The sequence below is a fragment of the Corythoichthys intestinalis genome, chromosome 7, assembly GCF_030265065.1.
Source record: "Corythoichthys intestinalis isolate RoL2023-P3 chromosome 7, ASM3026506v1, whole genome shotgun sequence".
Lineage (NCBI taxonomy): Eukaryota > Metazoa > Chordata > Actinopteri > Syngnathiformes > Syngnathidae > Corythoichthys > Corythoichthys intestinalis.
The window spans coordinates 42,954,321-42,981,988 of record NC_080401.1 but is presented as its reverse complement, the minus strand read 5'-3'; the positions used below and the strand labels follow the sequence as shown (position 1 = coordinate 42,981,988).

At 38.5% G+C, this 27,668-nt stretch overlaps 1 protein-coding gene across 2 annotated transcripts in view; it reads left to right on the top strand.

Annotated features, from left to right (window-relative positions):
* Positions 1–27,668, top strand: part of ssbp4 (single stranded DNA binding protein 4) — a 258,011-nt gene that overhangs the window by 210,214 nt on the left and 20,129 nt on the right. For both annotated transcript variants that reach the window (XM_057841125.1, XM_057841126.1), the window contains exons 6-8: positions 16,595–16,678; positions 24,878–25,004; positions 25,425–25,492. In XM_057841125.1, coding sequence (XP_057697108.1) covers positions 16,595–16,678; positions 24,878–25,004; positions 25,425–25,492 — 279 coding nt within the window. The remainder of the gene's footprint in view (positions 1–16,594; positions 16,679–24,877; positions 25,005–25,424; positions 25,493–27,668) is intronic.

The window sequence follows — 27,668 nt, the reverse complement described above, 5'->3', positions numbered from 1 at the left end:
GCGGTGTGCAGTTGTTGGGTGCAGCTCACATGGCAGGATGTATCGGAGGACAACTTTTCTACAAGTCCTTCCATGATCAAACGTAGGTTAATATTCCTTTCTTTCAAGAAAATTTGTAGTGTTTACTTTGGAATCGCTGCATTTGCGCATTTTGCGGCTATGTTTAACGTTACGCGCATGCGCAGAACCGCATCGTTGCAATTTTTGATGGGTTGCAAAATTTGTCAGAACACCGGTCCGTGAAAAAAAGACCTAAATAACACCGGTCCGTGGTGCAAAAAAGGTTGGGGACCCCTGGTGTAAGCTGTGTATTATTCTTATTATTTAATTATAGGTGTTTTAGCTCATTTCAATTTATTTTATTTAAATGGGCTATTATTTATTTTAATTATGTGTTTATATTTTACAAATGTGATGTAGTATTTATTTATATTGTATATTTTATGTTGTATAACTTCAGTTCCTATGTGAATATTAGTTCCTACTTGTTTTGTTGTGGTAGGAGGATTTTGTATTTAACACGGGGCCATGTTGGTCATTATTATAGCAGAGAAGACACCAGTAAATCAACAAAGAAAAGTCAACTGTGCCCCGATCTACCACTCAAGAGATCTGATGGACTCAAAAAGAGGGTTACGATTGCATATTAGTTTGAAAATCTTTTACACGAGTGACTTCCTGTCTTCTCGATCCTAGCTACCGGTAGTAGTATTGACGCAGGAGGGTCTCGTCTCGCATCAAATAATTAACTCTGCAATTCTTTTCGCGTGCGTCGTGTTGAGCCGCTTCTGGGACGCGTCTAACACTCGGCCTCACTGCGACTGGTGTCCATTGGCTGATTGACTTTAACGCCCGCGTTTCACTGCGTTCTCCAGGCGGCCACGTTGTCGCGCCGTTGACGTTTCTGGGTTATACTGTCGTACTGTGTTGGTCCTCATTATAGTAGAGAAGACGGAGTAAATATAATCTACTCAAAGAAACCGTAACCCGATGGACTCACAGCCTCGAAAAGTAAGGGTTACATTACGTCAGAAACTCGTTCGGTACGCCTCCGTTCCGAACCGAGCACCACGTACCGAAACGGTTCAATACGAATACATATACCCTTAGTTCTGAAGAGAGGTAGCATGGCTCATGTTACAGTACTCGTCTCCCAATCTGAAGTTTGTGGGTTTGATCCATTGCCCTGGTGACCTTGTCAAAGTATCCTTGAGCGAGATAATGAACCCTACGTTTCTCCTGATACTGCATCATCAGTAGAGCTGATACAGGGGCTCAAAGTGTATTGTGATATACCGTAATTTTCTGACTATAAGCCGCTAGGGGTGTGCCATCTTAGGCACCCCACGATTCGATTCAAATACGATTCAGGGTGCTACGATCCGATCATTGAACAATGATCACGGTATTGACGATGCTCACGATTGCCACGATTATTGATGCATCATACATTATTAATTAACTCATTCACTCCCAGCCATTTTAACCGGAGCAAGGCCCTTCGCTCCTAGCCGTTTTACTGGACTTTGACTGATTTTGTAAGGCCCACAGAAAATTCTGTTCTTTTGATGTATGAACATGGAACCCACCAAAAGAAAGATTAGACTCTCTTCTTTCAGCAGAAAAAAAGTTAGTTCATATCTTTTTCCATTCTTTAGAAATCAGCATTAGAAAGTAGCTTAGTTTGAGCAATTTTCCAATTTCTGATGAAAAAACAGAGAAATTGAGCTTTTTGTGAAAGCATACATTTCAAACATTCGCTTTAACACAGCTATTTTTCGCTTTTTTGACATCACAAACATCTGAGTAATGTTTTCGTTCTACAAAATAACAGTCTTGTGCTAAATGGAATATGAAATAATAAAAATGCATTTATTCGGTACGACATGGCAAAATTACTCCATAATGGTCAAAACTGTCGACCTTTACGGTTGCACCTCCCGAACGATATTTTATGCCACTAAGTTGGGCTTATGTCATTTCCCTTCCCCGGCTTCGGAGAATGTAAACAAACCAAGAGACGTGACAGCTAGCCGACATGCTAACCCAAACCGAGTGATTTTTTCAAAGTCTTCAAAGCGGAAAATAACACATAACTAGCCCGGATCATTTCACATGACGGCTGGGTTGTCGAGTGTCTTTGCCGATCGGCAACCCGCTCAGCGGCGAGCAAGTAAGAGCTCGTCGTTCCCCTGCAGAAGGCTCGTTTGCGGGGAAGCAGCTGGACAATGACCGCCGGACAAACCGGCCGACGTCGGAGGAGTGTGTAGCTGCCAAATGGTTAACACAAAAATGGCAAAATAATGCTTTACTACTAAGTCGTAAATAGCAAGAGACTCATAGGAGTTATGTTATGCAGCTAAAATGACAATATGTGTATGAGGAGAGCTTTTTACATGCCCATCCATGATCAAACGTAAGTAGTCCTTTATTTAAAGAAAGTTTGTAGTGTTTACTTTGTAATAGCTGTATTCACGGCTATTTTTAACACAAAGTTGCAATTTCTGATTGGTTGGAAAATTTGACAGAACACCGGGAACATGAAGAGGGCAATAAGCATATAATGCTCTCTCGGCAGGAGGAATTGCGACAAGCCGCCGGTCGTCGGCCGAGGGGACAAGGAGCATGTCAGCCACAAAATGCAATGAATTTATGGGTAATATTTATGGGTTATATTGTCACATATAACTTGGTGCAATCAAAGAACAATCAATATCTTCAGTTACATCATGATTACTAAAATTTAACAGTGACTTTTGTTATAATTGTATGCAGCACTTTTGGCAATTTCTATCATGTGTTAATGGCTGCACTACTGCTCGCAATTTAGTTTGACTTGAAGGTAGTTCGTTAGTGTATCCAATTATAAATTAAAAAGGTCAATTGATAAAATGAACTTACCGATGCAATCTTTGAGTCAGGGAACATTTCTTTGCTAATTCTGAGAAGTGATCAGCAATAGTTGCATGCAAATTGTGTTCGGCAACTAACTGGCAGAATAAAATCTCTGTGAATCTTTATGATCAGTGTTGTTAATCTTACGTTTAAAAAGTAATTAATTACAGTTACAGATTACTTCTCCCAAAAAGTAATTAAGTTAGTAACTCAGTTACCTGAATGTAAGAGTAATTAGTTACTTGGCAAAGTAACTGGTGTTACCTTTCATGTTTTTTTTTTTTTTCATTTTTCAAAAAAAAAAAAACATAGTAACCTTTGATATGTTTGGAAGTCATTTAATGTTGGGAATAACCGTTAAAGTTGTTAAAATTGCTCCTGTTTTTGCATTAGTTCCCTTCTGTCTACTTTCGACATGTTTCATCATTTAAAGATAGATTCAAGTCAAGATTTTGCCAATTTAGGAGTATTTTAGATAAAAAGTTACTTAAGTTCGCTAGGAAGGTTCACTACAACAGAGCCTTTGAGAAGTCTACTGCTTCAAAATGGCGGCTGTTTATTAAGGCCGCCGTCTGTCATTTCGCATGTAATTCTTTAAGTATGTGATATCTAGGCGTAGATTGTAGGCTGTCGCCAACAGTCAGGAAATATTGGAGCCACCTAGCCTAGCATTGCGTTTGCTATAGCTTCACAACAAACACTCTTCTCTCTCTGTGTCTCTGACTTTTCTCGCATCATTCAACCAACGTACTAACGCATCGTAACGCATTGTCACTGTACCGTCCTCACCAGGACGCTACGGCTCGGTCCTGGCTATACAGTGAGCTAAACTCTTAAATGACGATGCTGGACGTCCGTGTAATTTGTTGACTTTATTTGGCCGTCTTTATAACACCATCACTTGAAGAGTGAAACTAAAAAATAGAAATAATACAAATCAACTTCGTCCCCAATAACAAACATGTCCGCATCAACGTAAATAAATGATAATTAGCTTCTAATACAACAATAACTCTAATGGTTAGCATGCGTTCGCTGGCATTAGTTCCTTCAAACAACTGCACAACTGTCTCTAAATGTCCGATCGCAAGTGGAAAATACACAACAACAACAGAAAAAAATTATACATACAGGCGTTGCTTCTGTAGAGGTATTTTACAAGCACCAACAATGAACGTAGGTTCGCGGCTGTATTTTTCTCTCTCTTTAGCTCACCCACTCGCTAGATGCCTCGTAGCCGTCTGTCTTCTTCTGGCGTGAGCGCTCTTCTTCGCGTGCAAACGCTCTTCTATGCGTAAACGAGCGCGAGTGCGCCCCCACTTGGGCGTGAAAGCGCCACCAACTAAAAGGCAAGCATTTCAATACAAGAACGTCAACAATAGAATCTAACACACATCGCCAAAGGCAGAACAGTCACGTTGTCGAACTGGTAACAATATCCGAACGGAGACAAAAAACCAGAATGCACGAAAAACGTACAGATTTTCAACATACGGTGTACACATTTAAAAATCAGTCCTCACTTGTACAAATTACGCCAAAACTGTACAACTTGACAGGTATGATAATACAAAACAGCCAACTACATATTAAAATGATCCCAGTATTTGACATAATACAAAACACGATGTTTACTCACTTCCTCGTAAGTCCCATGGTCCCACAGTAGTAGGGCTTGTTTTGGCCAATATCCACCGATGAATTTGAACCTTTTGAAACCCCAAAAAGGCTCACACGCCTCTCCCTGGTGCAGCAAAATTTTTCTGCAGCCGTTTGGCTGGCGTGATGCGAAAAATGAATTAATCAGCAAAATCAGCTGAATCCTTAGTCCTTCTCATACAACAGTGCGGCTGTATAGTGAAGAGGACTCCTTCTACTGTACACGTCACAGCGCCCTCTTTCTCAACTCATTTTCAAAAAATTGAATATATAAAGCGATCGCTTCCACACACATCCAGCGGTGCATTTCATTCAAGAGCATAAAACAGCGCGTGAAATATGAAATAAACATGCTTTTTGGTGTCATACGCACTTTAAATGCATGCACCTATCATTAGAATTTCAAAACACTGTATAATGAGGATTGTAAAAGACGTGCTTGCGTCTTCATCACATTATCCCCATGAGGCACACTACCAAGTGGTGATTTTAGTAGTAGAATAGCTCCTTCTCAGATGATAGAGTGAATTATTAAAGGGGAGTGTTGAAGCCAGGCATGAAGCAGGGAAATGTCAACGCCAGTTCGTCCTAAGTGAGGAAAACTAGCCCGTGCGAAATATATAGAGAAGAAGCCGCATCTGGGTCAGTGCAGCCGGACCCTGCAGGGGTGTCTTGTTAGACACACACAAGTGCGCGCACACTGGCCGGATGGCTGGCTTGGCAACAACCACAATAACCTCTGAGGTCAGACGGAGCTCGTGCTGTATTAGCCCCAGCGTGAACCTGCTGAGAGACGGAGAGGGCCAGGACAGCAGGTGTTAACCACCCCAAAACACACACACATAGACAACTCATTACTGTGCCAACACGTCCAGACCCCGCCGCATGTCCGACTAAACTAACATTTTCATAACAGGGGGATGGATTTCAGGCCGGCTGCGAGCTGTTTGTCTGCTTAATAAGAGGCTTTAGCGCACTCATGACAGCGTAAAAGTCAACAGGCTCGGGGAGAGGAAGTGATTGTTTTTTAAGTTTTTTTTTTTTTTTTATAGGAAATGTACAATCGTAACTGATTCAGTGTCATTGAAAGCAAAAAGTGTGAATGTGATGGAATGAAAAAACATGCTATCAAAAATTGTTTACGTTTTTGTTTTGTTTTTATAATCACAGGAATTAATAATGTTTTGAAAAATATTTATCCTTGAATTAAAAACAACTCGGACAAACAAGTTTTTGTTCTTAAAATAAATCTGTTAGGCCTACTTTCAGCTAGCTCTTTTTCTTATTTCAAAAAATCTGAGCAAAATTTAGTTGAAGCAGTGGCAGATAACTTTCACTTATTTCTAGTAGATTTACACTGAAGACAAGGGCATTCAAGTTTTTTTTTGTTTTTTTTTAACTTATTCACTCCCAGCCATTTTCACCGGTGCAACCCCCTTCGCTCCCGGCCGTTTTACTGGATTTTGACTGATTTTGCAAGGCCCACAGAAAATTCTGTTCTATTGCTATATAAACATGGAACCCACCAAAAGAAAGATTAGACTCTCTTCTTTCAGCAGAAAAAGTTAGTTCATATCTTTTTTCTATTCTTTAGAAATCAGCATTAGAAAGTATCTTAGTTTGAGCAATTTTCCAATTTCTGATGAAAAAACAGAGAAATTGAGCTTTTTGTGAAAGCATATATTTCAAACATAACTTTGACTTTAACACAGCTATTTTTCGCTTATTTGACATCACTCCTGAGCCTGAGTTTGAAACCAACGATGAAGATGATGAAGATGATGAAAAAGTGAGACCGGTCTTGATCCGGACTCATCAGATTACTGGGAGATACCCAGGGGTGAAAGTGGACAGGAACGGTCAGGAACGCAGTTCCGGTATAAGGTTCAGGGCCGGTATACAGTGCTTTGATTCCGAAAATATGACGGCAACTGTCAAAATGCTATGTAAAAAAATAAAATAAAATAAAAAAAATACAAAACTGCAACACATGCATTTCATCTCAAAGAAGAAAACAATCTACCAACATCAGATTTACATACACAAGTGTTAACAACAAGCATAATAAAGTGCCTGCGTAGCGTAATCCGTTTCCACCGATATTTACTATTTATTTTATTCCACGGACGGCATGGAGGTTTCCCCAGCTGCTGCAGTTATATGAGTCTGACGATGACGAGTCACGTCAATGTGCGAATGCACGCAGCAAAGCAAAACGCCTGGACTCATTTATCCGTTCAATTGGCTGACATACTGACATGTGATCACCAGAGATAGTTAGCTCTGATTGTTTCAAATGTGCATGTTTTCTGAAACAGCAAAAAAAAAAAAGAAAAAAAGAGAAAAAAAAGGGCAATGCAACAGAAAATGGATCAAATCTTTAAAAGCAAGGAAGGAGTTAAGGTGGCTTATTTATCATATTTAGTAGAGATGTCCCGATCGATCAGGATGCCGATCACGTCATTTTCAAAGTATCGGAATCGGCAAAAAAATATCGGCCATGCCTTTTTTTAATATTTATATATTAATGGCGGTAATTAATTTTTTCAAAAATGTATCACGTTAAAATATTTAACGCAATTAATGCATGCGTTGCATGACCCACTCACGCATTGTCATGCTCTATCTGTATTGGCGCCGTTTTACCTATATAGAGAGATAAAAGGCAGCGTAAAATGAGTAGAGTGGATTTTGTCAGCTTTTGGAGCCTTTATTTAATAGGCTAAAGCCTTACAATCCCTGGGGAAGCAAGGTAGCAATTGATCTTTTTCTTAACACCTTATGTTATTTCCCAACGCAGAGAAGATATATCAATTGGTAGCACTACGCACAGTCATGGTTCCACTTACCATCATGCATTTGGGTTGAATGGCTGCAGTATCATTTACTGAAAGCTCAACAAATACACTAGATGGCAATATTTAGTCACAATATACAAAGTCACAAGTCTTTCTATCCGTGGATCCCTCTCACAGAAAGAATGTTAATAATGTAAATGCCATCTTGTGGATTTATTGTCATAATAAACAAATACAGTACTTATGTACTGTAGGTTGAATGTATATATTCGTCCGAGTTTTATTCATTTTTTTTCTTAATGCATTGCCAAAATGGATATGATCGGGAAAAATTATCAGGAATGATTGGAATTGAATCGGGAGCAAAAAAAAGCAATCGGATTGGGAAATATCGGGATCGGCAGATACTCAAACTAAAACAATCGGGATCAGATCGGGAGCAAAAAAACATGATCGGAACAACCCTAATATTTAGTTTTATTTGCTCTGATGGGGAGGTTCAGAACATCTTAGCTGTCAATGTGCACTTTGGACTTATATGTGTTCATTTATGTTAGGCTACTGATTCATTTCCTTATTATTTAAAAAAGTCAATATTTGCGCGATCGTCCAAATATATTCCATTTCCTTCTGCATAGTATAAGTCATCTGTACTTATTTTTCTGAATGTATGTTACTTATATCTTTATTATTTAAAAAACACAACAAAAAGTAAATGTTTACATTTATCTTCAATTTTACTATACATCCTATGTTCTTAAGTAGTTAAAATTGAGATTTGGCATTTAGTATATGCGGAAATGAGGGAAAATAAAAATTAGGAGATGGAGGTTGGGGTTATAGCTGTTTTTGCTAACTTTTATTTGTCAAATCATTGAAAAACTACAATTTTGAATGAAAATAAGTTTTTTATGTGTCATAGAAATAACTGACCAAAACAGTTTTCTTTGCATTTCAGTAGTAGTCCACTTTCACCCCTGGAGATACCTCATTCAACTGGGAGCAGCCGAGAGCCTTCCCCGTTTACACATAACAATAGTTTAGTTATGTGTAAATAAATTGTTACTTTGTGATCAAAAGCTCTATTTGTCTTTTTGTTAATGTTATTTTGTTGAACGAAAACATTATTCAGATGTTTGGGATGTCACAAAAGTTAAATATAGCTGTGTTAAAGTCAAACATTTGAAATGTATACTTTTACAAAAGCTCAATGTCTCCGTTTTTTCATCAGAAATTGGAAAATTGCTCAAACTAAGCTATTTTCTAATGCGGATTTCTAAAGAATGGAAAAAGATATGAACTAACTTTTTTTATGCTGAAAGAAGAGGGTCTAATCTTTCTTTTGGTGGGTTTCATGTTTATATAGCAATAGACCAGAATTTTATGTGGGCCTTGCAAAATCAGTCAAAATCCAGTAAAACGGCCGGGAGCGAAGGGCCTTGCTCCGGTGAAAATGGCTGGGAATGAATGAGTTAATCATTAATCAACTATCAGAATAGTTGACGATTAATTTCATAACTCAATAGTTATCAATTCAAATAACTGTGGCAGCCCTAGTTGGACGACATAAATAGCATGTTCATACTGCAGGCTGAAGTGACCCAATTCCAATCATTTCCCCTTAATCCGACTCGAGTGAGACGCATTCTTAACGGTCTGAACGGGCCGAGTCGCATGGAAGCGGATAATTTCAAAACCGATCTAGGCCACTTTGGTATGTGGTTTTAAATCTGATCTGGGCCACATTTGTGGGAATGTGGCTGCGGTCTTGACTCTCAAGTCTCCCAAAACGGAATTCACGCGGCAATTACGTCAGCAACAGAGTGAGACAGGAAATAACTGGATGACTGCTGAGATGGAAAACAAAGACTACTGTACTTACCATTAGCAAATAGCTTGAGTTCGTCATTCAGGCTACAGGCTGGCTTGACTGAAGTCTTTAAAAGAAATAATAAGTTTAAAAAACGAGTCTTTAATGAACCTGAGAATGCCTGGTTCTCATCCTGTACGTCTTTATGTTCTTTTTCCAAAAAGAGCGATGCCTTGAAATGAGCGCCACAACGACAATGTGACCCATGACAAAGATGAGTTTGGCACCCTTAATGTAATTGGTTTTCTTTGGAGCTATTTCAGTTGTTTGGAATAAATAACTACTTCAGAGAGAGTAATCCTTGTATTAATCCGGTCAATTTCCTACTGCACATATTAAAAATAAAACAAATGTTAAATTAATAAAGGAAAACAATCAGCTCTACCTCAGTGACAATGAGCGTGTTTTGCTTTCTGATTTGCATGCCGGTAAAATTACGGAGTATGTCCGCATCTGCATGCGTGAGTTTTAGTTTGTGTGTTTCAGGTTAGATTCCAAGTAATCCCGTAATCCTTTTGTCTTTTCGCTGAGATGTTAGATACACACCTGTTGTGCACGTAACACAACACCTGAAAGGAGAATAATACATAAACACACTTAAACACACAAACACGTCATGTCACTTGACAGCTGAGTGCTTGAAAGAAGGAGCAGATACCCAGATAGCAAAATATAACTGGAGCGGACGGCAAATTTTCACCCAATTTGGTAAAACTGATCTGTCCCAGTGTCTTTTTGAACAATGGCCCAAATTCAGTAGGGAGTAACTTGCCGGATCAGCAACCAGTTTTGGGTCAGAACTAGTCCAAAGTAGCAGACACTACATTAATTTATGGCCCGGATATGACACACGTTACCCAATCTGGGCCAGATTTGTATCAAAAACGTTTTAAGTATTAAATTTGGGGTCCATTTAATTCAATATGTCATACTGTAATGTGTTTATATTTCAAATTAAATTGATCTATTAAAAGCAATAATGACAACACTTCATTTCATGCCATTTATTAATGCTAACATATTAAAGCACCATAAGAATACAGCATTGTTTTTTGACAAAATATTTTCATTGGAACAAGCAACTACACAATAAAGATGACCCATTTTTACACTGTAAACAACATATTGTACAGTGATCCCTCGCTACTCCGCACTTCAAACTTCGCGCTCTCAGTCCATCGCGGATTTGTTTTCAATTAAAAAAAAAAAAAAAAAATACAGATGAGCTGTCCCGAACCGATTGCGTAGACTCACTCTCGCTCCTTCCCTCCCTGTCCCTGCTCTTTGTTCATCAGCCCGTGCATCGGAGTTGCTTATTAAAGTTAAAGATGTTGACAAATGTTTGGGTTTGATCTTGCCAGAGCCGCAGACTTCAAAGCGCCGCATGTGTCAATCATTGTTTAACTTGTTAAACAGTTGCTGTGGCAACTCTTTGTGTGTCAGGAAGCAGTTTGAGTGGACTCATTCACTGAAGCATTTAATATAGCCAAGCATTTTGCTACTACAGTACTCTATTCTTGTTTGAAAAGAATTCAGTGGGACAGTAACATGTTTAAAACTTATCATTATTATTACATTTGAAGTGCTTAAAAACCAGTAATTAACATATATAAATAAATATATATATATATAAAATATAATATAAATACTCTTTTTTTTTTTTTTTTCAATTATACTTTGGGGAAAAATGGAAAAATCATGTCTTATATGTATCTCTTTCCAATGCTAAATCTGAATAAATACATTGAACACACACAAAAAAACATACATGGTGTTCCAAAATGGTTTACCCCATTCTAATTGCCCATATCTCGGAAACTACTTGATGGATCTTAATGAAACTAAATATACTTTATGTTCAAGGTCAAAGTTTTATTGGTTAAATTTGTAAAGAAAAGTACAAATTTGGGTTGTCCCGATCATGTTTTTTTGCTCCCGATCCGATCCCGATCGTTTTAGTTTGAGTATCTGCCGATCCCGATATTTCCCGATCCGATTGCTTTTTTTTTTTTTTGCTCCCGATTCAATTCCAATCATTCCCGATCATTTTTCCCGATCATATACATTTTGGCAATGCATTAAGAAAAAAATGAATAAAACTCGGACGAATATATACATTCAACATACAGTACATAAGTACTGTATTTGTTTATTATGACAATAAATCTTCAAGATGGCATTTACATTATTAACATTCTTTCTGCGAGAGGGATCCACCGATAGAATGACTTGTAATTCTTAAAGGATAAATGTGACTTTGTATATTGTGACTAAATATTGTGATTAAATATTGCGTAGTGTATTTGTTGAGCTTTCAGTGAATGATACTGTAGCCATGCCCAAGTGCAACCATGACTGTGCTTAGGGGCATCAATTGATATATCTTTTCTGCGTTGAGAAAGAACATAGGGTGTTAAGAAAATGATCAACTACTACCTTTCTTCCCCACATTGCCTATATATATATATATATATACAGGGGTGCACATAAGTGGTCCGCATGCGCGCATGCGTACTGGAGGTAGACAAACGCGCTGGGCCTCAACGGCTTCTATACGCTTTTGCGTACCAATGGCTGACTACTGTATTTGCGGCGGACACGATAAAATCACTTCTCGAAATGTCAAAGAGGCAGGCCCCACTGAGTAATTATTTCCGTGTTCCCCAACCCCCGTCAAAAGACAGTTGGACGACAGAGACGTCACAGGTGTTCGGCCATTCCTTACTACGCGGCGAAATGTCCTACACAATGCTCAGGGCGCTTGCGCATGCATTCACACGCATGCGCACATCGGTTAGCGACGGCGATTACTCACTATTTTTGTTTTTATTTAGTTATTTAGAACCTTTTCACAGCCTCAAAGATACTTTTTGCATGTATTACCCTCTCATACTTTTAACCATTATTTTTTTGTGTTAGCTTTGAAGCAGTTGACCACATTAGTCACGTAGCGTGTTTAAACCGTCCTTATTTGATATAACTACATTTAAGTATTTTCTGCAGGCATTTTTTTAGTACCTTATTCCTGTATGCATCTAAACAAAACAAGTTTAGAGCGTACGGTAGTACTTTAGGTGTCAAATTCGACTAATGTAAGACGTTTCGCCGACGTAGGATATTTTGGCAGAACACCGGAGCTACCGGGGAAAAAAGGACTTTTGCTGAAAAGTGGCGGCAGCAGGTACCATGGCTAGAAGCAAATGATGCTAGCATGGAAATGTGGTGCAACTTTTGCCGTGAGAATCCCAATGTCGTGAATAACAGCAGCGCATTTTATGTAGGGTCAAAGAATTTTAGCCATCCAAACTTTGAAAAGCACGAAAAAAACAGAGCATGTGGCAATTAAGAAAACTATCGATGTCAGACAATGGACAAGTGGCGGAAAAAAGTTATTGAAGAAAAGTGCCATGCACTGACAAATGTGTTTTTGCTCGCATTTCACAAAGCTAAACATGCACGTTCAATGAGCTCTTATGAGGAGGACATCCCACTTTTACAAAGGCTTGGAGTTAATGTGGGAGTCGCATATGAATGCCCTTTATTTTGAATTAGTGCTTTTATGTTTATTTCTTTACTTTTCACTTCAAAGTAATGGCAATTTTGTTGTGCCAGTTGATGTTAATCAAGCGTTAATTGTTTATATAATTAATTAAAGGTAATTGGCTCCAAGTAAAGCTTGTCATAATTTTATCGCATCAGGCGGGTCGGCTCTCAAGCTCAATGAGGACCAAGTCACATCGCCAGGTCCTCCTCGGAGAACCTGGGCAAAAAAAATATGTGCACACCTGTATATATATATTAAAAAAAGGCATGTCCAATATTTTTTTGCCGATTCCGATACTTTGAAAATGACGTGATCGGACCCGATCGATCGGCATCCCGATCAATCGGGACATCTTTAGTACAAATATTTGTTGGTTCTATGACAGATTTTCATAAATGTTCAATATGAGCGCCGCTTGCAAAATGCCTTATCAAAATGCCTTTTCTTTTGAAGTGAACGGCATTTCTTAACTTGAAAAGATAGAAATGCCAAGCGTTACACACGAAAATTGTAGGTCATTCCAATGAAAATTGTCAAAATTATTGGCCTATGAAATGGTGTCAAACATTTTGGAATACCCTTTATAAATTTTTTTTTTTTTTTTTTAATTTGGGTGGGGGGTTGCGCTACTTCACGATTTTCACTTATCGCGGCGGATTCTGTTCTCCATTAACCTCGGGATTACTGTATTTGACAGAAGCAAACTGGCAGTGGGGACAAACTTTGGTGCAGTTTGGTCATAGAACAGGTGAACAGGCAGGTGTTCTGGCAGGCAAGCAGTACAGGATCTGGGGGGGGGCAAAAATGAGCTAAGTATCAGGATTACAAGAGACTTTGTTAGCTGCAAGTCACATAGGTGAGTTGTTGATTTATGATGCTGTGAGGCCAAGGACCGGTTTAAGTAAGCTGCTGACGATGATCAGCGGCACCCGAGCCCAGGCTCACCCATCTGTGCAATCAAGGCAGTGACACAATTACACAAATACAAGAAGGAGGGGCTCAGTTTGAAGTTCAGTTTCAGTATTGGCCCGAATATAAGACAGGGTTTTTTGCATTGAAATAAGACTGAAAAGGTGGGGGTCGTCTTGTATTCGCAGTCTAGACATTATACCCATTCACGACGCTAGATGGCGCCAGATATCATTGAAGCGATGATTTGTAATGAGCGATCTCAGCTACTCTAAAGTTTAACCAGTTTGCATTATTTTGTTGCAATGTTTTACTTATTCAGATTTGTTTCAAGACTACAGTTACAGTTAGACTTCACTTTGATGGTTAATGCAGTTATTGCAATTTTGTTGTTTTATCACAATAGATTGGTTTATTTACATTTCAAAAACCCGAAGCCATTCATTTACAAATGATGATTTACAAATGATTGCACTTTAGTTCAGATATTAAGATTTGAATGAGGCAAAATAACATGCTTTTTCTCTCAAATATATTGTTGTAATCATTTGTTTCTTATGTACTGTAATTATTTTCTGTATAAAATTAATTTGGTGTTCAAAAAGTCTTTTTTCAAACTTGAGTCTTGAAAAAGAGGGGGTCGTCTTATAATCAGGGCCGTCTTATATTTGGACCAATATGGTAATAGTATTCAAACATTGAAACATTTAAAGCAGACATGTCCAAAGTCCGGCCCGGGGGCCAAATGCGGCCCGTGGTCAAATTTCATCCGGCCCCCAGCCTCTGTCATAAAATCAATAACGTCTGGCCCACACACAGACTTAATAAATTGGTCAGCAGTACTGCTACCAGCATATGAAGTATCTTACACACTAAATGCTGCTCCTCATTTACCCAGTAAAATGCAGCCGCACTCTAAGCAACATCACCCCGTGTGACCCTTTACTCCCAATTTTCTAAAATGACGACAATCAACAACAACAAAAAGTTGACTGTGACGGTCGATGCTTCAAGGATAGGTGGAAATTGGACTATTCTTCACTAAAATACGCAACAACTGTCTGCCTCATTTGCAAAAAGACAGTCGCTGCATTTCAATGTTAGGCGATATTACCAAACATGACACGCTGACATGTACGACAACAGATTACAGGGAAGATACGTAGCGAGAAATTGAAGAAACTTGAAGCTAGTTTATTTCACACCAGTAGTATTTCGCAAGAGCCCGAGAGTCGAAAGAGAACGCCATTGATTGTTGAAATTATTGATTAAAAAAATAATAAAGCAAATGTGACATGCAGAATGGCTAGCTAAAATTTGCTTAAATATATTGTTCTACATAAAGGACGTCATCCAAGGTCGCCCCCCCACATTTTTACCACACCAAATCTGGCCCCCTTTGCAAAAGGTTTGGACAACCCTGATTTAAAGCAACACAGAGTAAATGCTTTCTCCCTCCATATGCTGTTATGCAACAAACTTTCAATTACTTAACTAGCAGACGTGGCAGATCACTTCGATACACCGACCATTTTATTAACGGACGATTGAATAATTTGTTTAGCAGTCAAAAAGTGACTTCAAAACACAATTATGACTTTGAATAAAGCACTCACCATAAACATTTCCGTACGTCGAGATGATGTGTCCTGAATCCTGCGTGTTCTCCTGTTCAGTGTCGCAGCGTATGTCCGCCTTTAGAGTGCGCGCTGTTGTGACATCACACGTCGACAGTTTTTAGCGCAACTGGTTTGCACTGTCCGCCCCGGACCAGTGTGTAACCTATCATTTGGACTGTCAAATTGATGATCCTGGCCGCATCCGGTGCACTGAGGCGTTCAGCAGACATGATTTCTATATGAACCTAGCGAGCTGACGCCGGATCCTGCGCACAGTCACCTGCTATCGGGTTTGGACCGTCTGATTGATGATCCCCGCTGCATCTGTCGCACTGACGTACAGTGGGCATGATTGCTATGTGGATCTGGTGAGATGACGCCGGAAATGGTGCACAGTCACCTGCTATCAGGGTTGTCACATCGGTTGAAGTGTACTGTCAGACATGTTGTGTTTTTAAAAATAACTTTTCTTAAACCCAAATGACTTTGTGTAATTGACTTTTGAACAGAGTTGTGCAACATATGTAGACAGGCAATATTATATGAGGAGTTTATAAACAGTTTAACCCCTTCTTGCCAAATGTATCACATTTGATACACTTCTTTGCATGATTTTGAGACTAATTCAGAATTTTGAAATATCTTTCCTCAAGAAAATAATAATGGATGCCAGGATGATGGAGTCAACTCATGCATCCGCAGGTTCCATGAGAAAAAAAAAACAGGATTAACTAGGGTTATAGATATTAGAGCGCTTATTGCACATATTAATTTTTTTTCTCTTTTTCACAAATTTGGAAAAAAAAGGTTTCATTAAGCCCTTATTTTTCAAATTTTGTGATTTTCTGACAATTGCTTCATATTGCAGGCATTAAAGGGTTAAACTTATACAAATGTCACACAAAAAAAAAACCTTTCAACGTCTTCAAGAAAACAAAATATCAGGAAAAGGCGGCTAGAACATCTTCAATTGATTTTGGGTTAACAAAAGACACTTGAAGGTTGTCATTTAACATGTGCTTGAATGTGATTGGTTCATTCTGCTCATTACAACATCTCGGTTTGAAGAAGGTGCACATTTGTGCAACCGTGTTTCAGTTTTACAGTTTTTTTTTGTGTGTGTGGTAACATTGGCAGCTTTTGTCATTGAATTAACAAATGTTCTTTCGATGTCTACGAGTGATAAACTAATTGAAATTCACAGAAGGATGAAAAGAGGACGTCAGTCAACCGTTTGTTGAGTCACAGTTGATATTTAGTCTTGATTTTTATTGACATGGCAATGTGTGTTCTTCTCCAGGGTCCCCCAGGATCTCAGCCCTCCCCTCATACGCAGCCTCCTCCACACAACCCCAGCAATCCCATGATGGGCCCTCACGGACAGGTAACACACACATACGCACAGGCGCACTTCCTTATTCACACACTCACTCTCTGGCTGGCTAGAGTCTAGCGGTATACACGACGGCGTGCCGGATGAATAATTTAGCAGCGGCGGGCCAGGCTGGAAGGGGCGTAGATGCATCTGGAGGGGCTTCTTCCCCTCGGCCAGGCGCTCGCCATCCCGGAGTCCATCAGAAAAGCATTAATATTGCAGTACGGCCTGACAACAGCACGCTTCCTCGCGCATAAACCCACAACAAGTTGGTCACGGAGGAAAAAAGACAAGAGAAAAACAGTTGTGATAAGTCAAGATGGCGTCACATAACTTAAAAGTCATCGTTAAATCGACAGTTTTTAAAAAATTACACCTGACACTCAAACACTGCCTATCAATTTTCATTAACTTCCTTATCAACCATGTCTAACTCATTTACTGCAAGCCAAGATGTACAGTGGGCCAAATAAGTATTTAGTCAACCACTAATTGTGCAAGTTCTCCCACTTGAAAATATTAGAGATGCTTGTAATTGTCACCATGGGTAAACCTCAACCATGAGAGACAGAATGTGGGGGAAAAAAACTGAAAATCACATTGTTTGATTTTTAAATAATTTATTTGCAAATCATGGTGGAAAATAAGTATTTGGTCAATACCAAAAGTTCGTCTCAATACTTTGTTATGTAGCCTTTGTTGGCAATAACAGAGGCCAAACGTTTTCTGTAACTCTTCACAAGCTTTTCACACACTGTTGCTGGTATTTCGGCCCATTCCTCCATGCAGATCTCCTCCAGAGCATTGATGTTTTGAGGCAGTCGTTTGATTGATTGAAAATGGTTCAATATTAGATAAAATGTCTTTTTTTCTCATGTATATTTATAATTGCTCCTTATCTAAAAAAAAAAAAGTTTTATCCGATTACTCAATTAATCGATGGAATTTTCAGTCGATTACTCGATTACTAAAATATTCGATATCTGCAGCCCTAATGGCGTTCCTTAAATGTACAAATGCGTTCTTGAAATCTGTTTGCTCATCCATTTCTCATCTCAGCTGGGAGACTGAATTCGCCATGGTTACTAAATTGCATATTGTTTACTTCCTCAAGATCACTGTCTCTAATTGCCTCTTGCTCATGTCTGCCAATACGCAAAAATTCATTTTTTTCAACAGTGATACACATTTCAAGAATCCATTCATCTAGAAGGATGCCATTTAAAGCAACACTAGGGAACTTTTTAACTTAAAATAATTTCATAACATTTGTGATTATACAGTATGTCGACTGACAACTACTTGAATGACACCTCTGTTATGCCCTGAGGGGGTCTATACCACTTTCACTGGTGTTCAGTTGATTTGCGCTCCCCGTCGAATAGATATCCAAAGCGCTACTAACCACACACCCCAAGGGTTATCACAAGTCAAATGTCCGTATATGTTTTTTCCCCCCACTCAGCCTGTTATGTTGTGTTTGTTAGGCTATAGAATAAGTAACATACACGGATCCCTCGTTTTTTGCGGTAAATGGGGACCAGAACCCGCCGCGATAAGTGAGTTTTTTATTTTTTTATGTATTTTTTCAGATCTATTATTGGAAAGAGATAAATATAAGACATGTTTTTTTTTTTTTTTTTTACCTTTTGCCCCAAACTATAATTAAAAAAACTTTAATATTTTAATAAATGTTTTTTAAGCACTAATAAATTAATAATTATGATAATTCTGCGGGACAGTAAGATATTTAAAACTTATTTTTAAACAAAAAAGTAGATGCCCAATCCCATTTAAAAAGAAGTAAAAAAAAAAAAAATGCTTGTCTTTATTAAATGCTTCATTGAGACACAACGAGTTGCCACAGCAGCTGTTTAACAAGTTAAACGATGATTTACGCATGAGGCGCTTTGAAGGTCGAGTCTCTGGCAAGAACTGTCACAACGATTAAGACACCTTAACTGTCTGTCTATCATCGTTAACTTTAATAGGCAACTCCAGTTCACTCTCTGTCGTACAAAGAGCAGGGAGAGGGAGGGAGCTAGCGAGCGTGAGACTGCTGATTGGCTCGGGACAGCTCATCCGTACTTTTTTTTTAAATGAAAAAAAAAAATGCGATGGACTGAGGGTACGAAGTTTGACGCGTGAAGTAGTGAGGGATCACTGTATTTATATTTTTGATTATTCATGGTTTTTTTTTTTTAATTTGTGGGGGTTTTTTTTCTTTTTTGAATTTATTACTATTTAAATAATTATTTTTTTCCCAAAATTGGTTGCTTTAATTAATTCATTCAATTTATTTTAAAATAATTTATATTTATTTATTTATTTATTATTATTTATTGTCCATTGCAAAATATGTGCATGCAGCACTAGTACTTCAATTGGATGTCAAACAGGGGAGGCAAAATATTATCCAATATAAATGTAATGAAAACATTTAAGAAAACAACAAAACAAAACATAATTTAGGCATTAACAAGTTAATAAAAAAACATGACCCCACAAAATGACCTCAGTGTTAACCACACATAAGAATTTGCGTAATTATTGAATACTTAAAATGTCCTCTTGTCAGCTCATTCTGAGAAGATTTGCGAGAAGAAACCACTCTCAAAAGAAGCCCATAAAGAAGGAAATCAGTCAAGATGATTTCTTACAGCCATTCTTATCGGTTTGTGTGTGTTCAAAGCAGTGTTGGAATGTAGCGAAGCAAAAGTACTTTGTTACTGTACTTAAGTACATTTTTGTGTATCTGTACTCTACTAGAGTACAAACACAAAGTGATAATTTTTACTTCCCTACATTTTACAGCACGTATCTGTACTTTTTACTCCACTACTTTTCAAATTGTCGCCTGAGTAACATGTTGTGGGGTTTTTTCTCATTGTGAATTGCAATCGATAAGCCCTTTGGAACTATACTCTTATTGATCACTAGAGAGAGCAATGCAAGTACAAGCAAGATTAGGCAGGTGAACAAGATATTGACCAATGAAAAGCAACAGTGTAGCAGTGCGCCTTCAGATGGGTGCTGCACCCTCTTGTACACTAGGTGGCGGTATGCACCTGATTCTTGCCTGCAACCACTAATTAGGTTTTGGAGTTTTTGAGCTTGTTAAGCTTCTGTTTACAGTGTAGTAACTTTTATTGCTTTGCTTTTTTTCCATTCTGCAAAAGTATATTGCATTTTTGCATCGGGAGAAACTACTTTTACTTTTTACTTGTACAGTATATTTAAAAGCAAGTACTTTTGTACTTTTACTTGAGTATTTTTTTTTCTTAGATACCTTTACTTAAGTAATTTTTTGCACCTGTATCTGCACTTTTACTTAAAATGCCCATGACACAATAAAAAATATCTTAAAGAGCATTATAAAATCATATTTTGGGACAATTCGACAATACAACAATTTGGCAAGGCACAGATGACGAGAAATAAGTCTTTTAATCTACCGTTTAGCCCCGCCTCCCATGATAGCGCTCTAGCGCCTCCATCTGGGTGATGACTTCAGCAGAGTAACGATTTCAGATGATTCAGAAGTAAGCCCATTGAGGGGGAATATTCAGAACAAGGAAAATGCGACAGAGAGCAGCAAAATGTAATCGTTGTTTTAATCTCTCTTCTCCAATACTTTTACAGGATATTCTTTTTATCTACAGTTGTGGTCAAAAGTTTACATACACTTGTGAAGAACATAATGTCATGGCTCTCTTGAGTTTCCAGTTATTTCTACAACTCTGATTTTTCTCCGATAGAGTGATTGGAACAGATACTTCTTTGTCACAAAAAACATTCATGAAGTTTGGTTCTTTTATGACTTTATTATGGGTTAACAGAAAAAGTGATCAAATCTGCTGGGTCAAAAATATACATACAGCAACACGAATTAGCAATTTCTTGTGAGTGATTATTGACTTGAACAATCATTGACTTGAACAAGTCAGGAAAGTCACTTGGAGCCATTTCAAAGCAGCTGCAGGTCCCAAGAGCAACAGTGCAAACAATTGTTTGTAAGTATAAAGTGCATGGCACTGTTTTGTCACTGCCACGATCAGGAAGAAAACGCAAGCTATCACCTGCTGCTGAGAGAAAATTGGTCAGGAGGGTGAAGATTCAACCGAGAATCACCAAAAAGCAGATCTGCCAAGAATTAGAAGCAGCTGGAACACAGGTGTCAGTGTCCACAGTCAAGCGTGTTTTTCATCTCCATGGACTGAGAGGCTGCCGTGCAAGAAGGAAGCCCTTGCTCCAAAAGCGGCATCTTAAGGCTCGACTGAAGTTTGCTGCTGATCACATGGGCAAAGATAAGACCTTCTGGAGGAAAGTTCTGTGGTCAGGCGAAACTAAAATCGAGCTGTTTGGCCACAATGCCCAGCAATATGTTTGGAGGAGAAAAGGTGAGGCCTTTAACCCCAAGTACACCATGCCTACCGTCAAGCACGGTGGTGGTAGTATTATGCTGTGGGGCTGTTTTGCTGCCAATGGAACTGGTGCTTTACAGAGAGTAAATTGGATAATGAAGAAGGAGGATTACCTTCAAATTCTTCAAGATAAGCTAACGTCATCAGCCCGAAGATTGGGTCTTGGGCGCAGTTGGGTGTTCCAACAGGACAATGACCCCAAACACACATCAAAAGTGGTAATGGAATGGCTCAATCAGGCTAGAATTAAGGATTTCGAATGGCCTTCCCAAAGTCCCTTTGAGAACTTGTGGACAATGCTGAAGAAACAAGTCCATGTCAGAAAGCCATCAAATTCGCTGAACTGCACCAATTCTGTCAAGAGGAGTGGTCAAAGATTCAACCAGAAGCTTGCCAGAAGCTTGTGGATGGCTACCAAAAAGCCTAATTGAAGTGAAAATGGCCAAGGGACATGTTACCAAATATTAGCGCTGCTGTATGTATATTTTTGACCCAGCAGAATTGATCACTTCTTTCTGTTCACCCATAATAAAGTTATAAAAGAACCAAACTTCATGAATGTTTTTTGTGACAAAGAAGTATCTGTTCCAATCACTCTATCAGAGAAAAATCAGAGTTGTAGAAATAACTGGAAACTCAAGAGAGCCATGACATTATGTTCTTCACAAGTGTATGTAAACTTTTGACCACAACTGTAAGTATTTTTCTCCAATTGCTAAATAAATTGTATGGTCATGGACAAATAAAAGTCTTGTGCTAAATGGAATATGAAATATTAAAAATGCATTTATTTAGTACGACAGTGCTAAATTACTGCATAATGGTCAAAACTGCCGACTTCTTGAACCTCCCAAATGATATTTTAAATCCGGTTTTTGTTATTTCCCTGCGCCGGCCTGGGAGTAGGAGGAAAGAGCGTAAACAAAACAGGAGGCGTGACAGCTAGGTGACATGCTAACCAGAACCAAGCGGCTCTTCCAAGTCTAATTCTCGCCTTTCGAAAATGAAAAATCACACGAAACTACCCCCACTCATGTCGCATACGGCGGCGGTGTCTTCACCGATCGGCCAGGCCCAGGCGGGGAGCAAGTTTCGGCTCGTCGTTCTCCTACGTTGTCTGGGATGCAGAGGGGAATGAACGCTGAAAATAGCGCATTCTTGGTGGACAAACCGGCCGACGTGGACCCGAGCCAAAGCCGAGTATAGCGCTCGATAGGCGGACACGCGACGAGGACCGAGGGGGGTGGAAGTCTACACAATTGAGAACAGGAGACGAGAGTGGGAGGCTGCTCGGGGCCAAGCCGAGGAAAGCACTCTGTTGGCAGGCACGCCTTTATTGGCCGGCGACCATGGTGTGCAACAAGCCGCCAATCGTCGGCCGAGTGGCCTTCTCGGTGGACAGGGAGTATTGTCAACCACAAAATCCAAGCCACCTCCTTATTAAAACATTTTCCATGATCCCAGTATTTGACATAACATAAAACACGTAGATTACTCACTTTGTCATCCATCCATTGGTCTCTAGATTGTCGGACTTGTATTGCCCATTCTTCGCGATGAACACGATCTTTTCGAATTCCAAAAAGCCTCAGACCACTCTCCCTGGTGTAGCAACAAAAGCCTGCAGCACATTGGGCTGGCATGGCGCAAAAAAATAAACAAATTAATCCGCAAAATCAGCTGAATCCGCTGTCCTTCTGAATACAATAATATGGCTGTATAGCATAAGCGGATTTAAGAGGGGGGCAGGGGGGCCAGGCCCCCTTGGTGGCCAAAAAGTGTCATTGCATGTTATTGACTTTCCTATATATATATAAAAGTTGTAAGCAGTGAAACTGCAACAAACATGAATGAAATGAACAAAAAAATATATTTTTATAAAGGGTTAAGATTATTTTTCGAACAGATCATGTGACTAGCACCTTAGACAGTCATTTGCTTTGCATATAATAAAAATAAAAAATTAGGGGAGGGCAATTTTATTTTTCAAATGATTTTTTTCTTTAATTGAAAATATTTTTTTTTGATTGAAGCAACTGTTTTGGAGGATTGAATGATTGAAAACCCAATGGCAGTGTATCAAATACTTGTTCTCCCCACTGTATATGGCCCAAACACAAAAAGGATTGCTTCAATCAAAACTTTTTCAATGAAAAATTAAGTGTTAAAATTTTTCAATCTCAAATATTTTTTTTGCATTCAAAAAGTTTTTCTATGATTGAATTTTTTTTTTTTGATTGAAGTGATTTTTCTTTTTGAAAATATATATTTTTTGAGGCAACTTATTTTTGATTGAATAATAAAGACAAAAATGTCCTTGCCAAAATGTGGCTCAAACACAAATTTCAATCAAAAAAGTTGCTTCAATTAAAAAAAAAAAAAAAAAAAAAAAAAAAACTTCAATAAAAAAAGTCAAAGAAAAATAACTTTCACATGCATTTTTTATTTAAAAAAATTTTTTTTTTTTTTTTTTAGATTTTTGAGTTACAAATTTATTTTTGCATTCAAGCACTTTTTGTTTTGTTTTTTTGATAAAGGCGACTTCTGTTTTTTTCGGGTTGAAAATATATATTTTGATTGAAGCAACTTTTTTTTTTAATTGAAGCTTTTTTTGATTGAATAATAAAGACACAAATTTACCTCCATATGGCTCCGCCCAGGGGATAGAATTTTTGACCGGGGTAACTACATTGGCACGACACCAGCTAGCGTACCATATTCAATGGATGACGATCTTGGCGAAAAGTATTGCCTAAGCAGCCTAATTTAGAATTCCCCTCAAGAATGATGGGAAACAAAAAAACACTCATTGTCAGCTTATTATTATAAATATTCTTGTAAGTTAATTTTATTGCTGACACTGCGTTTCGGGGTCATCAACATGTTGTGCCCCCCAAAAGTCAAACTCCGCCTATGCTGGATAGTGAAGATGATCTTATCATTGACGTCACATTCCCCTTCTTCCTCAAACCGAGACTCGAGCCGGAAGACGCTCATTTTCATGGCGCGGGATTCAAAAAAATTGAATAAATATATCCATCACTTCCACACACATCCAGGCAGTTCATTTCATTCAGGAGCATAAAATACTACATGTAATATGAAATATACATGCTGTTTTTTGTCACAGGCACTTTAAGTAAAAAAAGTATGTACTTCACCCATCACTGGTTCAAAGTACGTCTTCTTAAGACCTTCTAACAATCAACAAAAATACAGGACCCAAAATGAAGTACATGTGCACAACTAAAAAAGATCCAATATAAGATATGACATATATACAGTATATATAATATAAGAAATACTTCAGGACAATGAGTGAGTGTTTCATGTATTCCATATTTTATAGTCAGAGCTTATGTGACAATGAAGTCACAACTTCGTTACATAATAAGCAGTGAGCCACACAAAATGCAGACTGCCACTTACTTACACTCCTCCAGTGTTTTTTTGTTCTTCCGTTCCCTGCCTCTTTCCCTTTATATTGAATTGCCCCATACAAAGCGACTGTTTTTTTTTTTTTAACCGTCCCCTCCTTTTATATTTGTCTTTTCCTTCATCCTAATGCCTCACCTGAGGTCTTACTCATCCCAAAGTACCTCTTTGCCTGGGAATGACATGAAACTTGGAAATGAATGTCAGCAAGTGCATTGTTCTGCATTACAATAGCGCTCCCTGTTGTCAAAGAATACAATTGTCCAGTGGCTGTTAGCTGTAGTTTACATACAGTACATTTAAAAACATATAAAAATAACAATGAACATTTCTCATCATATTTTTGCAGCCCTTCATGTCGCCGCGGTACCCCGGTGGTCCAAGACCCGCACTCCGCATGCCAAACCAGCCACCCGGGAGCATCCCCGGATCACAACCTCTCCTGCCAAACAGCCTGGACCCAACCAGACCTCAAGGTAGAAACACCCAATTACCAAACATCTATTATGGGGTCAATGTTTTTTTTATTCTTTGGCACAGTTCTGTTGTTAAAAATGACACAGTAAAAAGGAAAAACATCAGAAAATGCCATTTTTTAAATGTCACTGTAAAAGCGGCTCCTGTTTACGTGCCTCAGTAGGAGCTGTTGTTTTGATTACGGAAACTGAATAAAAAAATTCACCTGAAAATTGAGGCCTCATTACAGTTAAAATTCAGGGTTTTTTTCCCTGAGGGAAAGAATGGTAGGCGCTAAGAGGTTTTAGTCGTAGTAGTAGTAATGCAAAGGCCAATATTTCAAAATGTGTTCTTTCAACAAAGATTTTCTGTAATAATTCAAATTTAAGAAGTACTTTAGTGATTTTTGGTAAAGGCTGTTTCTTTGTCTGTCCATACAGGACATCCAAACATGGGTGGTCCAATGAGAATGAATCCCCCACGAGGAATGGGAGGCATGGGCCCACAGGTACTAAATTCTGAATTTACAGGGGGTACAGGTATATAGCACATAAGGGTGTAACGGTACATATATTCGTACTGAACCGTTTCGGTACTTGGTGCTCGGTTCGGAACGGAGGTGTACCGAACGAGTTTCTGACATAATGTAACCCTTACTTTTTGAAGCTGTGAGTCGATTGGGTTACAGTTTCTTTGTGTAGATTATATTTACTCCGTCTTCGCTACTATAATGAGGACCAACATGGTGGGACAGTAAGAAACGTCAACGATTCATTTGTTTTGGCTATAAATACTGTATAAATCAATCAGATCCAATATTGTAAGTACGGCCACAACCAAGAGTACGCTTTTGAGCTGTACGAGAATAGATTTGTTCAGCCACCAAACAAGTTAATTTGTAACGCTCGAAAATCAACATCACTCTAAACCGAAAAACCCCACAAGCATTTTTGCATTAATTGTACATAGAATGGACCCAGCATCGATCACTTCCACACACATCCAAGCGGTCCATTTCATTCAGGAGCATAAAATGCCGCGTGAAATATGAAAAAAACATGCTTTTTGCATGCATGCATGCAGTGTTGGGAATAACGCCGTTATATGTTTTCAGTAACGGGATAATCTAACTAATGATTTTTTCCTCCGTTACAACGCCGTTACCGTTACTGACGGTCAAAAGCGGTGCGTTACTTACTCTGAATAAATTGAAGAAACTACCAGCCTGCTCTGTTTATTTGTCATCCAAAACTTGGGCTGCGTTCAGGTTCATGGCAGTGAAAATAGTAAACACACATAGCCTACCTTTGCAAGAACGATGGAGTTGCCGTTTGATACGGTCATAATGTGCAGGTCCTGCACCCATCCGCAGCAAAACTGTTCGTAGCTTTGTAGCGATTTGTAATTTCGGAATCACTGATGAGTTTAGTAACATACACCAAGCAATAAATACATTAGAATGTCCATTTCGCGTAACTCTGGAAGCCCATCGACATCTTTACTCCATTTGGGGGGGGTCATAACACTTAAACTACTGAAATGCAAAGAAAACTGTTTTAGCACAGTTGTTTCTATACCACATACAAAACTGATTTTCATTCAAAATTGTATTTTTTCAATGATTTGCAAAATAAAAGTTAACAAAAACAGCAATAACCCCAACCTACATCTCCTAATTTTTATTTTCCCTCATTTCCTCACATACTAAATGCCAAATCTCAATTTTAACTGCTTAAGAACATAGGATGTATATCAAAATTGAAGTTAATGTAAATATTAACTTTTTTTTTTTAAATAATAAAGATATAAGTAACATACATTCAGAAAAATAAGTACAAATGACTATTATGCAGAGTGAAATGGAATATATTTTGAAGATCACGCAGGCATTGACTTTTTTAAATCATAAGGAAATTAATAAGTAGCCTAACATAATGAACAAATATCAGTCCAAAGTGCACATTGACAGCTAAGATGTTCTGAACCTCCCCATCAGAGCAAATAAAATAATAAAAAATGATAAATAAGCCTCCTCAACTCTTTCATTGCTCTTAAAGATTTGATCCACTTTATGTTGCATTGCCCTTTTTTGTCGCATCAATTCAACAACCCTTTTTTTTTTTTTTTTTGCTGTTCCAGAGAACATGCACATTTGACCAATCAGAGCTAACTATCTCTGCTGATCACATGTCAGTATGTCAGCCAATTGAACGGATAATTGAGTCCAGGCGTTTTGCTTTGCTGCGTGCATTCGCACATTAACGTGACTCATCATCGTCAGACTCCGATAACTGCAGCAGCTGGGAAACCTCCATGCCGTCCGTGGAATAAAATAAATAATAAATATTGGTGGAAACGGATTACGTTACACAAGCACTCTATTATGCTTGTTGTTAACATTTGTGTATGCAACTCTGATGTTGGCAGATTGTTTTCTTCTTGGAGATGAAATGCATGTGTGGCAGCTTAGCATTTTTTTTTTTTTTTAATCATAGCATTTTGACAGTTGCCGTCATATTTTCGGGATCAAAGCACCGTGTACCGGACCAGCATTCCGGCCCTGAATCTTACCATGGAACAGCATTCCTGCCCTGAATCTTATACCGGAACTGCGTTCTGGCCCTGAATCTTATACCGGAACTGCGTTCCTGACCGTCTGGCCCACTTTCACCCCTGGTTCTCCG